The sequence below is a fragment of the Protopterus annectens genome, chromosome 6.part0 (assembly GCF_019279795.1).
Source record: "Protopterus annectens isolate FY-2018-M chromosome 6.part0, PAN1.0, whole genome shotgun sequence".
NCBI classification, from domain to species: Eukaryota; Metazoa; Chordata; order Ceratodontiformes; family Protopteridae; genus Protopterus; species Protopterus annectens.
Window position 1 is genome coordinate 459,745,297 of NC_056737.1, and position 13,467 is coordinate 459,758,763.

Here is a 13,467-nt window from a genome sequence, read left to right on the forward strand (position 1 = left end):
AGGGCAGGAGTGATATCAGAAACTCTATGGGATGTAAGTGATGCATCCACACTGTTCTTTGGTATCAATGCAAATTCCTCATGTGTAGTCTTGAGAAGGGTATCATGGGGAAAGTGGCTGACACGTACCCTGAGAGATGAAGAAAGTCCCTGGCTGTCAAGGACTGGAGAGGGAGAATGCTCCAAAAGTAGGAAGTCAGGAGCAAAACCTTCTCTCTCAGAAGAGAGGCTAGAATTTTGTCTGTCTGCATCCTGCATCCCAGAAAAATGTGATCTTGTGAAGGGATGAGGGAAGACTTCTGGAAATGTATAGTGAAACCTAAACCCTACAGAAGGGCACTAGTGAAGGAAAGACTTTCTTGAAGAAGCTTTGGGGGCTGAGCCTGGATCAGAAGGTTGTCTAGGTAAGGGAAGATTTGAATTCCTTGTGTTCTGCAGAAAGCTAGAACAGGGGCCAAACACTTCATGAAAACCCTTGGTGCTTTAGAGAGACCAAAGGACAAAGCACAAAACTGAAAATGCCAGGAAGCCACAGAAAAATGTAAACACATCCTGACCCTTGGGTGGGTGGAAATGTGAAGATGGGCATCTTTTATATCCAGAGACACCATGAACTCCTGTCTAAGAATTAGGGGTAGAAGGGAAGGTAGACTCAACATACGGAAAGAAAGGGCTTTGAGGAAGGTATTTAAATGGAAAAGGTCCAGAATGGGTCTCAAGGGGCCCATCCTTCCTGGGGACCAGGAACATCCTGGAGTAAAACCCTTTTCCTTGCTAGGAAGTGGGAACCTCTTCGATAGTTCCCCGAGAGATCAGATCCAAGATGACCCAAGGAAAGAAACTCAACTCGTCTTTGAAGGGTGGAATCCCTCCGAATGACAGCAATCTTTCCCAAACCATAAAATATCTTGTTGTCATAATGGACAGCGCCAAAGAGTCCTGAGTAATCAGCTTTCAAGCAGCAAGGGACAGACTGAGACAATGAGACAAGGGAGTGAATGGCCCTGGGGGCTGACAGTGACAGACTATCAGACTTGGGTTGGGACTGAAAAGACTGTTTAGAGGCAGGGGTAGAGAAAGCAGACTTAGAAGAGGCTGGCTTTCTAGGTCCCTTCTTGCTCTTAGATGAAGAAGATGACTGACAAGGTTTCCTAATCAAACCAGTCTTTACAGGATAATTTATTTGGAATCGTGTCACAGCAGAAACATTAATACGTTTACGATCTTGTAGTTCTTTTCCTTTCTCCTGAAGAGAAACTTGAAGAGCTCCGCAGCTGAACTCCCAAACAAGGCTTTGTTATCCAGTGGTGCATCCAGCAATTTGGCTTCGAAATCTTTGGGCAGAGGCTGCAGCTTAAGCCAAGAATATCTTCTCAAAACAGACCCAAAAGCAGCTGCCCCAGCAGAGGCATCAGCATCATAGCTGCACCTGATGGAATGCCTAGTCACTTGTGCAGTAGAATTAAGAAAAGCTGCTAAATTTGATTTAGCTGGGGAATCTGGAATGTCTGCCAACATTTTCCCTGCATCCGCCAGAAGGGCCAGGGAGTACTTTGCCATGCGAGTCTGATAGTTTATTGCACGGAAGGCCAGGGTGGGAGAAGTGTAGACCTTCTTTCCCAACCATTCCATGAACTTACTTTCCTTATCAGAGGGTAACAAGGAAGTTGATGGTAGTAGTTTTAAAAGCCTTGTCTATGGAGACAGAAATTGTAGCTGGATCAGCAGCAGAAGCCTTGAATAGGAACATGGAGTCCTCAGGAACTTTATAGAACCTGTCATGATGCTTGGGGGCAGGAGGCTGAGAGTTTGGACATTTGGAGGCAGCCGAGAAAACATCCAGAAAGGCAGGCAGGACTGGAGGGATAGCAGAAGAAGGGGAGTCCATCTGCACAAGGTCATAATACCTCTTCTGAATCTCCAAAACATGGGAGCAGTCGCACTTAAAAAAATTATTTCATAAGAATAGTCTCTCCAAAAGATATGTCCTCCCCAGGGGAAACTGAACTATTAGATTCCTCCTCTGGGGAGGTATACCCTAAGGGAGAGACCAACTGAGTGGAGTAGGCTAATGACTCCTCTCCAGAAGAATCCTCCTTCTCTGAGGAAGTGTCCCCAGTTGTCCTTTTAAAGGATATGGAAGGAGAAAAGGGCTGCAGAGGAACAGAAGAAGGAGGGGGTTGGTAAAGGTCCATAAATGCATCAAAGAGACTGAGAAAAGGCTTTCCAATCACGGGCGTGCTGAGGGGTAGCAGGAGACACATGCTTAGTCTTTGTCTTTTTCTTTTTAGGGGCTTCCATGCGATGGAATGTGGACAGATAGGACGTTGGCCTACATTTGACGATATCTGAAAACACATCCTCATGCAACATGATCTGTGTGACACAATGAGTGCCCACAGATATAACGAGCCTTGGTTCCCCCATGTCGCCCTGGTTCGACACCTACCCTTTCCTCACGGATGTGCCAGCAGACTCCTTCAGGGCCTTCATTGTGGTACCTGCCCAAGGTACATCCACTACCTCTGGGACACTCTCTGGGCCTAAACCAGCCTCAGGAGCAACAACCGGAAGAGAGGGCACAGCTGAAGGTTCAGGATGTGATTTTTTTTTTGCTTTCTTCACTACAGGCTCATCAGAATGGCCTGACATCACATCCATTTCACACACTAACTGCTTAAGTTGCTGGTTTTCTTGATATAATTTAAGAGAGGCTAGCCAACTCCTGAGGGTCTTAGGGACAAAGGATTTACAAATAAGACACTTGGTGTGGTCGTAGTCTGGGCCTAAACAAAAGAGGCAAAGGTTGTGGGCATCCTTATGTGGAAATTGCCTTTCCTAGCTGACATGAATCTAACAACAAGTAGCAGCAAACAATTTTAAAAAGAAAACCCCCCAACAAGGACTTATCTGAAACTAGAACACAGCAGTTCTGGTGAGCAAATGTCTGGAGCAGGCAATCGGACAGGCAGCAGAAAAGTTCTGAGGTAGGTGCGTGTGGACGTCTGCTTTATATTCAACGTCTCTTTATGGCTGACGTGACGTACATGTAATGTTGCGCAGCGTAGCATGTACCTTGCAGTAGCATGAAGACTTTTGGACAGTGGCCGGACGTACTTGTCTGCCAGAGGCAGACTCCCTTATGTGAGGATTACTGCAGCATATGAATAGAAGGACATCAGAAGCTGCTTTTTTTAAAAGGGATAATTAGTAGGGCATATGAAATACTGCATGATAACTATAAGAATCAATCAGAGTCGGTCAGAAAAAAATTGGAAGACAGATTGGAAAAGTAATTTTACAAGAAAACAATGGTAGGACATATGTATGGCTCCCAAGTATGCAACAAAGTCTGGAAGATTGAGAATCTATGCTTGGGAATGTTTGCATAGGCATTTTTACACCCCAAGCAGACTTGGAAGTATTTTTTCTCAGTTAGATAAGCAAATAATGTGGTGTGATGGGGAAGAAAGAGGTAACTGTGAACATACATTTTGGGAGTGTAATGAGTTAGCATATTTTAAAAATTCCCTACAGAGTACTCTGTCAAAAATATTTGGTGAGCAAATGGCTGAAACTAAGGACATGACTCTTGAGCAGAAGCACAGGATCTGAATTGCTTAGACACAGTAAGCCTTATTCAGTTTCAGTGCATCCAACACTTAAACTTCACTCTCTGAAATCCCACAAAACTAACAACTTAACCTACAACACCTTAATTATATTCTTACAAATATAATTATATGCTGGATCCTAAACAAACTCGATTGTAAACTGCTACTTTACTTACTTATTAAGCTTTAATATGTCTGTAACTATAACTGTAAGTAACATTGCATTAAAGTTAAATGTTATATTTCTGTAAAAGAATTTGTGTAAACACAACTGTAAAATGTCAAAATGTATGTACCTTTCTCCCCGGGCCTCCTCTGAAAATGGGTTTCAGACCCAGATGGACTTTCCCGGTCAATAAATGTCAATAAATACATAAATTCTCTTGCCTACCACTAAAAAAAGTTAATAGAAAATGGAAACTGAAGTCTAAATCAACTGCATTTGAAGTGTTGAATATTATAAAAGAGATAAAAGAACTGGAAGAGGGATCTTTAGACAATGGAGCAAATGGCATAGAAATAAACAAAAATTGTGGGAAAAATATATGCAGAATAAATAAATGTTCAGAAGAAAGAAGAGTGAGGTTTAAGGGAGGGCAGGAATTCTTAATTTTATGTAATGTTGGACTGATGACAGTTACAAAAAAAGAAAGCATATGTTACGTATAACTCTATATAAATGGAAAATAAATGTTACTATGGTTGGTTTTCTTTTCTGGTAATACATGTTTGCATTGGTTTTAAGTGATAATTTAAAAGGTTCACATGTAAGTACTAGACTAGCTGCTCTTGTGGGCCATTTTAAGCCTAACCAATTTCCCTTTTTGTGCTTGAAATAACCTATCCCATTTGGTTATAGGTTGGTACTAGGCTATTGGCCCTAGCCATAACAATTCCCTGGATATTTGTTCCCACAATATTTACTTCCCTGGACCCCTGTCTAGCAGGGTGACTGATGTGATCCCTGGGGTGAATTTCCTATTTCCCATCCAATCGTCAAGGTTCCTTTTGAAGAGGGCCAACGAGGCGCTCTGTTTGACATGTATGGGCAGTCTATTCCAGAATATGGTGAGTCTCTGGGTCAGGAACCTATCCCTCCAGCATGTTTTATTCATTGTGATGACAAGGTTTAGATCCCTGGAGCGTGTGGTTCTGAGGGATTGGGATTTCTTTAAGTGGAGCATGTCCAACAGCTCAGGGTTTGACATGGCCTTGTATGTTAAGCAGAGATCGCCTCTGAGAAGACGATATGCCACAGAGTATAGCTGGAGTTTTTTTTAGATGGTCAGCATACGGCATTTGCTTTAGGCCTGTGATTCTTTTACTGAGGTATTTCTGTGGCCTTTCCAGCTGTTGCAGATGTCTTGTGAGGTACATACCAAATGGGGCATTGTACTCTATAATGGGGCTAATGAGGGATGAGTACAGTGGGACAATGACCTCATTTTTTCTAGATGAAAAGCCCTTAGTGATGAGGTGTGCCACACAGAACGATTTCCTGACTGTTGTGGCGATGTGGTTATCGAAGGTGAGACCACTGTCCACCTGTGTCCCTAAGTCTCTCATCAGCCTTACCTATCCCATGGTTGAAAGTTATATGCTATCTCTAATGAGAATAACTGGGGTCATACCATAAATAATTTGAGGGGATCCATGCATGGGAAGTGTTTAGGAGCTGCCTCTGTCCATTAGTAGTGCAGAGGGCAGTCTTGGGGTCAATTTTCTGTTTACCATCCACAGACCTAAAGTTATGCTTGAAAATGGACAGGGATGAACTCTGTTTTATGTGGCTGGCCAGTCTGTTCCACAGCCTTGGTATCCTCTGCAAAATATACCCGTCTCTCTAAACCACTCTGTTGATGTTGCAGAAGAGATTTAGATTCCTAAACAATGTATTTCTGATGCCGTTTCACTTTCTGATGTGCATAAATCCTTCAGTAATGGTTCAGAGGATGCTTTGTATGCCAGATACAGGTCATCTCTTAGTACTCTGTAGGATACAGAGTATAGTGACAGGGTTTTGAGTCAGTCCATGTAGGACATGTTGTTTAGGCCTTTTAGTAAGGTACCTCTATGGGCATTCCAGTTGTTGCATGTGTCTGGACAGATGGATGCCAAAGGGGGCATTACATTCAACGATTGGCCTAATGAGGGCTGAGTAAAGGGAGACAATGACATCCCTAGATCTAGACATAATCCCTTTGTTTATCAGTTGTGTAATACAGAAGGACTTTCTTACAATGGGCACATGTTGTTCAAAAGTTAGGTCATTGTCTACACAAGTTCCCAAAGTCAGGACAACTGGGTCAACCCTTATGGGTGTATTATCAATATGGTAGTAACCCTGCGTAGACGACTTCCCAAAAGATAAAATAATGCATTTTTTGGGATTCAGGTTCAGAACCATGACTGATACCAGTTATTCTTTCGAGACAAGCCTTCCAGCAGGACTGTTACACCATTTGGGAATTCAAGGACTGTTCTTAGTTTGCATTCATCTGCAAACTTAGTCAGCCGGAGCCCTTTGGTATTGGCTTTTACTTTAGAAAAGTAGATGCCAAACAGGACAGATCCCAGCACAGAACTCTGGGGGACTCCACTGCTGACTGGTCTCTTTGTGGAGGTTACTGCATCTGTTTTGATTACCTTCATCTTATCTGTGAGCCAGGTGGCAATCCAGTGGGTGATATAGTGTTTTATTCCCAATTTATTTATCTTTTTTACTATGCCTGAGTGGGGAATTGTGGCAAAAGCTTAAGCCAGGTTGAGGTATGTGGTGTGTACTGCTTTGACTTCATCCATTGCTTTGGTGACTTTTTCAAAAAAATCCACCAGGTTGAACACATATGATCTGCCCTTGAAAAATCCATACTGAGGTAGGCCTATTATTTGGAGATTCTTTATATCCTGATGGATTAATTCCATAAGTCTTTCCAAGGCTTTGTATACGAGGCTGGTCAGATTTATGGATCTGTAATTGCCTGTGTCTATAGATGGTCCTCCCATATGCAGGGGAATGCTTAGTACAAAACCTGTATGGAGGCTGAGATTGAACAGTGTTGTTAGGGGTATGACTTAACTCTGCTTCATACTATTGAAAATGCATCCAGGGATAGTGTAAGGACCCATCAATACAGTATTTTCAGCTTTTTGATGGCACTTTTAGGACTTGATCTTGTGTGGTAAATGGAGGTGAGCCAGTTTTAGGATGGGGAGGAAGAGAGGGGTAAAGTTACACCTAAATGTACTGGACAAGAGGTTAGCTATATCATCAGTTTCAGTGTAGGTTCATAGGTGTGTACTAGGCTAATGGCCCTGGAGCCTTTACAAACCTAGCCCAAAAAAAATTGCCTAGGCACTGTGCCACCCGATGTTAGTTCATAGTGCCCATATCCAGTAGTGCAACTGGAATGATCCCTGGAGTGAAATTTCTGTTACCCATCCACTCGTCAAGATTTCTCTTGAAGACGGCCAGTGAGGTGCTCTGCTTGACATGAATGGGAAGCTTATTCCAGAGTATGGGCAGTCTTTGGGAAATTAACCTGTCCCTCCAGCATGTTCTGTTATTTGTGGTAATGAGGTTGTGATCTCTGGAGCATGTGGCGCGGGGGGATTGGGATTTCTTTAGGTGTAGCATTTCAAGTAGGGCTGGGTCAGACATGGCTTTGTAAGTCAAGCAGAGATCACCTCTAAGTAGACGATAAGAGACTGAGAACAGCTGAAGTTTCTTAAGTCTGTCCATGTAGGACATGTGTTTAAGGCCTAGGATTCTTTTTGTGAGGTACTTCTGTGGCCTCTCCAGCTGTTGTAGGTGTCTGGTCAGGTACATGCCAAACAGGGCATTATACTCAATGATTGGTCTAATGAGGGATGAGTAGAGAGGGATGATGACCTCTTTCTTCCTGGATGTGCAACTTTGGTTACAAGATGTGCCACATAGAAGGACTTTCTGACCACAGTGGCAATGTGGTGGTCGAAGGTGAGGTGGCTGTTGACCTGGGTGCCCAGATCTCTTATGGCCCCTTCAGTGTTCAGTAGGCTCCCATCAACGTGGTAATTCATGGGAACTGAGTTTTTTCCAAAGGGGATAATAATGCATTTTTTGAGGTCAAGTTTCAGGCCATGTTTCCGACACCAGTCATTGGTCTCAGAGAGGCCCTTTTGTAGGATGTCTGCATCACTTGGGGAGTTGATAATGACTTCTAGCTTGTAGTCTTCAGCGAACATGGTCAGCCAGAGTCCTTCTATGTTGGTCTGGACTTCTGAGAAGTAGATGCCAAGCAGGAGAGGGCCCAGGATCGAGCCCTGTGGGACTCCACTCGTGACTGATCGACGGTCTGACTTGGAATCCACAACTTTCACTCTGTGGGTCCTGTCTGTGAGCCAATTTGCAACCCACCTAGTGATGTAAGGATTGATGCCTAGTTTGGTGAGTTTATCAATGATACCTGAGTGGGGAATGGTATCAAAGGCCTTGGCCAGGTCAAGGTAGGCTGTATGCACTGCCTTACCCTCATCCACAGCCTTGGTGACTGCCTAGAAGTCAATTAGGTTCAGCAGGCAGGATATCACCTTGATAAAGCCAAACTATGTGGGGTCAAGAGTTTGGAGATTGCCTATATCTTTGTAAAAGCAGGTCCATGATGATGCACTCCATAGCTTTGCATACCAGGCTTGACAGGCTAATGGGGTGATAGTTCCCAGTGTCTGTAGTTGCTCCCCCTTTATGGAGTGGGATGACTGTAGCAGTGTGCCATTCATTAAGGACATAGCTTGAGGTAAGCCTGTGACTGAACAGGGCACACACATGTGGTGCCAGTTCATTTTGTATCTCATGTAGGACACAGCCAGGGATATTATCAGGTCCCATGGACGCTGTGATCTTGGCTTTGGACAATGCAGCTTTTATCTGTGCTGCAGAAATTGTGGGCATCAGGCTTTCTTTTGGTATTGTGATAGGGCCCTTTCGGGAGGGAGAGAGGGGTAAAGTTGGCACTGAATCTGTCAACAAGTATGTTGGCTATATCTGTTGGCTCAGTATAGGAGGTGCCATTGTGCAATAACTCAGAGCAAATCTGGGTATTGCCTTTGAGGTTTTTGATACAGCTATAGAAGACTTTGTGGTTGTTTTTGGTGTCAGCTGCAATTCTGCCTTCACAGCTGGCTTTAGAGGATTTGATAAGGGATCTCAGCTTTTTGTTGAGACTGATAATGGAGGTTTTCCAGTATTGTGACTTCATTTTTTTCTGCAACAGTTTCTTCCTACTGTTGTAGAGTTTAATGATGGCTGGGGACCACCAGATTGGCTTCCTTTTTTTGGAGGATATCATCTTATTTCTATTTGGTATGGCAAGACATTTGTGTATATGCTCGTACAGTGCACTGTTGTATGATTCGGCAGGCATGCAGCTATTTTCCATTGGCATGGGTACCGAGAGGTTAACCACCTATGCTTTTAGGAGCCCAAAGTCGGCTTTAGAGAAGTTTTTCAGGGTGGTCACCTTAGCGGGGGGTGTAGGTGACATGGAGATTTCCATGGTGATCAGTTTGTGGTCAGATTTAACCAGGGAGGAACTGACTATAGGTGTGGAGCAACAATCTCCCACACTGGTGATAACCAGGTCGAGGATGTTGCTTCCTCTAGTGGGGGTCAGAATGATCTGGTCCAGGGCATTGGAATTGACAAATTCCAGAAAGCGCTGGGCCTGTACATTGGTAGCTGAATAGTTTTCCCAGTTGATGGAAGGGTAGTTGAAGTCACCCAGTATGAGTATTGGGTTGGACTCTGACAGATACCAGGGTGCTTATGAAGTTGGCGTGTGAGTCTAGGGACACGTTTAGGGTTCTGTAGCAGGTTATGACTTGTATCACAGTCTTACCCAGTGTTAGTTGTACCTGAAATATCTCGGATGCATTATGCTGGGCTACCAGTCTAGAGGTGTGCGTATCCTTTAAGAATATGGAGACACCACCACCTTTGCTGCTTCTGGACACATTCTGGGGCCGAAAGGTATGGTATGAGTTGTAGCCTGGGAGCGCGGAGGTGCTTTCTGCCTCTTTAAACCAGGTCTCCATTACAGCACAGATGTCGACATTCTCCATTTTAAGGAGAGCTTCGAGTGAGTGCATCTTGAGATTTAGACTTCTAGCACTGAGCAGCATGTCCCTCAGATTGCATTTGTTTGTAGCTGTTACAGTGGAACATTGTTCACAATCAGCTCGGTATATTTCTGCATTGCACTTTTGAGATTACAAACAACTAAAAAATGCCTTGTGATTTATCTTTGGTTTGGGTAGCTATTTTACTGTCAAACTTGCCTTTGGTGGATTTTAAGCTCCTGAGTTGTTTGTTTATTTCAGTGACAAGGTCTCTAATATTCTGGGAATTACTCTTCTTACTTTTCCTTTTATTATACAGCTGTTGATATTATGGTCTACCATGTAAGTTTGTTTCTGGGGTTTGCCCTTCATTTGTTCCTATGGGATACAGCTGTATCCAAGAAGCTGTTTACATGATAGTACAGTGTAGTGCGTGTATCCTTTTGCATATTCAGTGGAGTTAACTGGGTTGGATGGGGATTTGAATTTTGGGAATGTATCACTTAGGAGTAGGTAGTTTGTCTTAAAGAAATTTCTGAAGGTATACTGAATGGAAAGGATGTCTGGTTTCAGTTTTACTTTGAAGAAGTCAGACCTAACAAGTGATAGCAAGGGATGATGCAATATGCTCCCATACTAGCAAGGATAAGATCCAAGATATTACTCCTCCTAGTGGGTAATCTCACTAATTATTCCAAGGCATTTGTATCGATAAAGTCCAGGAATCTCTGTGCTTGTGCACTAGTGGTGGTGTAGGTATCCCAGTATATAGGCAGATAGTTTAGATCACCTTAGAAAACAGTACTGGGTTTAATACTGAGTGATTCTAGTTCTTGTAGATAGGCATTATAAATAATTAAACTATTAATAAATAAAATGAAGGTTACTAAAGTTGTTTAAAAAACAGGGTTTAAACTGTTCATAAAAATATCCCCACTTAATATGAACCATACAAGTGAGACATCACTACATCAGCACAATAAAAGGTACAAAGGCAGATGTAGCTACATACTAAGAAAGTTGTACTCAAGATCTTTTCTAGACAACTGACCAAGAACCAGAGAGCTATATCAGTTTTTCCTAACCAAGGAACTACACCAGCTTTTCCAGTGCCTGCTCCACTAAAAAAAAAGAGTGGTAATGGAAGACGTGAAAATACAATTTAATATTAGGAAGCATAAAAATTGCAAAGTGAATTCCATCTAGACAAATTTGCCAATAGCTACTTAATTCCTTAGTCAGTAAAGTGTGTTGTGGTCTATATGATCTATGGTGAGCCACAAGAGCATAGCAGTATGCTCTGTGATGCCTGTGGGCACCGTATGACACTCAGATGAGGTTCTGTACACAACAACTGACATTTCTGCTGAAGGTTCAATGGTTGGCTGCTGCCAGTGTGCAAAAGATGACATCCTTCTGAACAGTCTCCAATGGAGGAATGACCAAAGGCTGTTTGACCTTCTCTCTAAAACACTTGTTCAGGCTTGTTCTCGCTCCATATGAAGTGTCATAAGTAGACACACAAGCAGCGGGGCAAACCATTATGTCAATTTGTCTCAGATGGTGAACTCAACTTCCTCTAATTTCTCCACCTACCAAAATTTAAAAAGGCAGACAGATTTTTCTAGCACCAGTCCTGAAGTTCACCAGCACCATTATGTCAGCAAGTATGACTTATAAAAAAGATATGGAGGATATACAGATACCCCGTTTCAAGAGAGGCAGTGGCCAAAAGTAGTAATACTAAGAAAGGGCCTGTATAAGATCATAAACTGGCATTAAAAAGTATTGCTTCATCATGCAGTCCTTCACCCGATCAGTCACCATCCACTATCATATAAAACATGCTACTCAATACAGCAGAGGCATGGATAAAGGCCCTGCAAGCCATGGAGGGCTAATGGGCATCTTCCTTAGTGTCACTGACAAGCTGCTAATACTTAGGGAAGAGAAAGGTACTTGCCAGAAGACTCCATGTCACATGCTGGGTAAGGTGGCCCATCAGTCATGTGATTAAATCAGGGAGGGGCATAAGTTGAATCCCAGGACACTTCATATGGAGAGAACAAATCCTAAAGTTCTCTTTGAGCTGTCTAATGTGCCCTGTTTCAAACTCTGTTTAATGGGGGGGCACCTCTTCTGCTGTCTTCTCAGTCATCACCAAATGACAGGTGTGAACGTGATCCCTTGTGGGATAGGCTGGAAACAAAAAATGCAGTAGACAGGAGTGAGGCAATCACTTTACAGGTTAACTAAACATGCTGAAGGATCAGCATGTAAAACACCTTTCCCCCTGTGATAAAGTCAAGTATTCAATTGTGATTACTCACTACAACTAAAACTCTTAACAACAGATATTCATTAATCGACATATACAAAGTGCAGGACTAAACACAAAGCAGAAAAGAAGTCAGAAAATAGCTTTAATAAAAACTACAGTAGTTCCCTACCACACCAAGTTAAGGGGTTAGTGATTAAATAAAATAAATATTTTATATGAGTAAAACCAAATTAATTGAGGAAAAATACTGGTTACGTACAAGTAGCGAAGAATCTTTAAAATGTTTTTCACTGCTGCTTTTTACACAAAGATGATGTTTCTGGTGCATACTAGAAGGGAAAAATGTCACAATCAATTCTATTAATGTATCACTTGATTAATGGTAAAAGAAATATCTAGTAAATGCTCCTAAGCATTTACAAATCTATATTACTGACAGCTGGGAAATACTATACATTAGTCACACACATGCCTGGCAAATATGTCTTATTCCAAAGTAGCATTGCAAATTATTCTGTATGTATACCTTGCACTCTCTGGTCCCTCTCCAGCCGAATTTGCTCTTGAATCAGCTTCTGCTGTTCTTCCAACTGACGAGAACCTTCCTCTCGAAGACGTCTTATCTAATAGCAAACAGAAATAGAAGAATTATTGTAATGTCAGTAAAACAGCAACTAGCAAAAGGAAAAAAAAAGCACTCAGTATACTTTTTTTAAATACACACACACACACACACACACACACACACATGGTTCTACTACTTCCTATCAAAATTACATTCGACCGAACGGTACTCCTCCGACTCCACTTTCACGAAAATGCAGTTAGACAAAACTACAAATTTTCGGAACTTATTTCTCCAAAAACAGCAACAGTCTATGCAGTGCGGACTATGCCTTTAAATTACTTTCACAGTTTAAGCTAGCCATACAATGTACCTCTTCTGAACATGGCGAATGTGGTATGCTATCAGCCTGGAATAAATGAAGATGTCTATCATAGTGCCAAATCTCAAACAGGAGGAGAAATCTTACTAATCGAAGGGTTTATATATTAGAAAAGTGCACTAAGACACGCAAGTACTGCTGCTGTAAATACAAGTCTTCTAAGAAATGTAGAGGGAGACCTATAACAGTCACTACGGGTGAAGAGTTGTTAAAATCTGTTGCTCATAATCACTTAGGTGACCCTAGTGAAATAGAAAAGTATGTTGTTTTAACTTGAAACAGAGAGCTACGCTTTCTCGTGATTCTGCCTGTATTATTGTTGATGATGCAATTGCATCTTCGTGACTAGAATTTGCAGCTACACTTCCAAGCAGAAGAGCTTTACTACAGCAAGTTAGAAGAGCTCGGGTGAAGGATAGCGGGAAACCGATAGGTACTAGGTTGAGTTTGTTAAATATTGATGCTGCAAGTTTCCTTTAAAAGGAGGGCGATTTGTACAAAAGAACATGTCCAATTCGTTAACTGAT

General features: G+C 42.3%; 1 protein-coding gene across 2 annotated transcripts in view; it reads right to left on the minus strand.

Annotated features, from left to right (window-relative positions):
- DNAJC17 (DnaJ heat shock protein family (Hsp40) member C17) overlaps positions 1-13,467 on the minus strand; it is a 968,483-nt gene that overhangs the window by 674,533 nt on the left and 280,483 nt on the right. For both annotated transcript variants that reach the window (XM_044074193.1, XR_006365217.1), the window contains exon 6: positions 12,520-12,616. In XM_044074193.1, the coding sequence (XP_043930128.1) occupies positions 12,520-12,616 (97 nt within the window). The remainder of the gene's footprint in view (positions 1-12,519; positions 12,617-13,467) is intronic.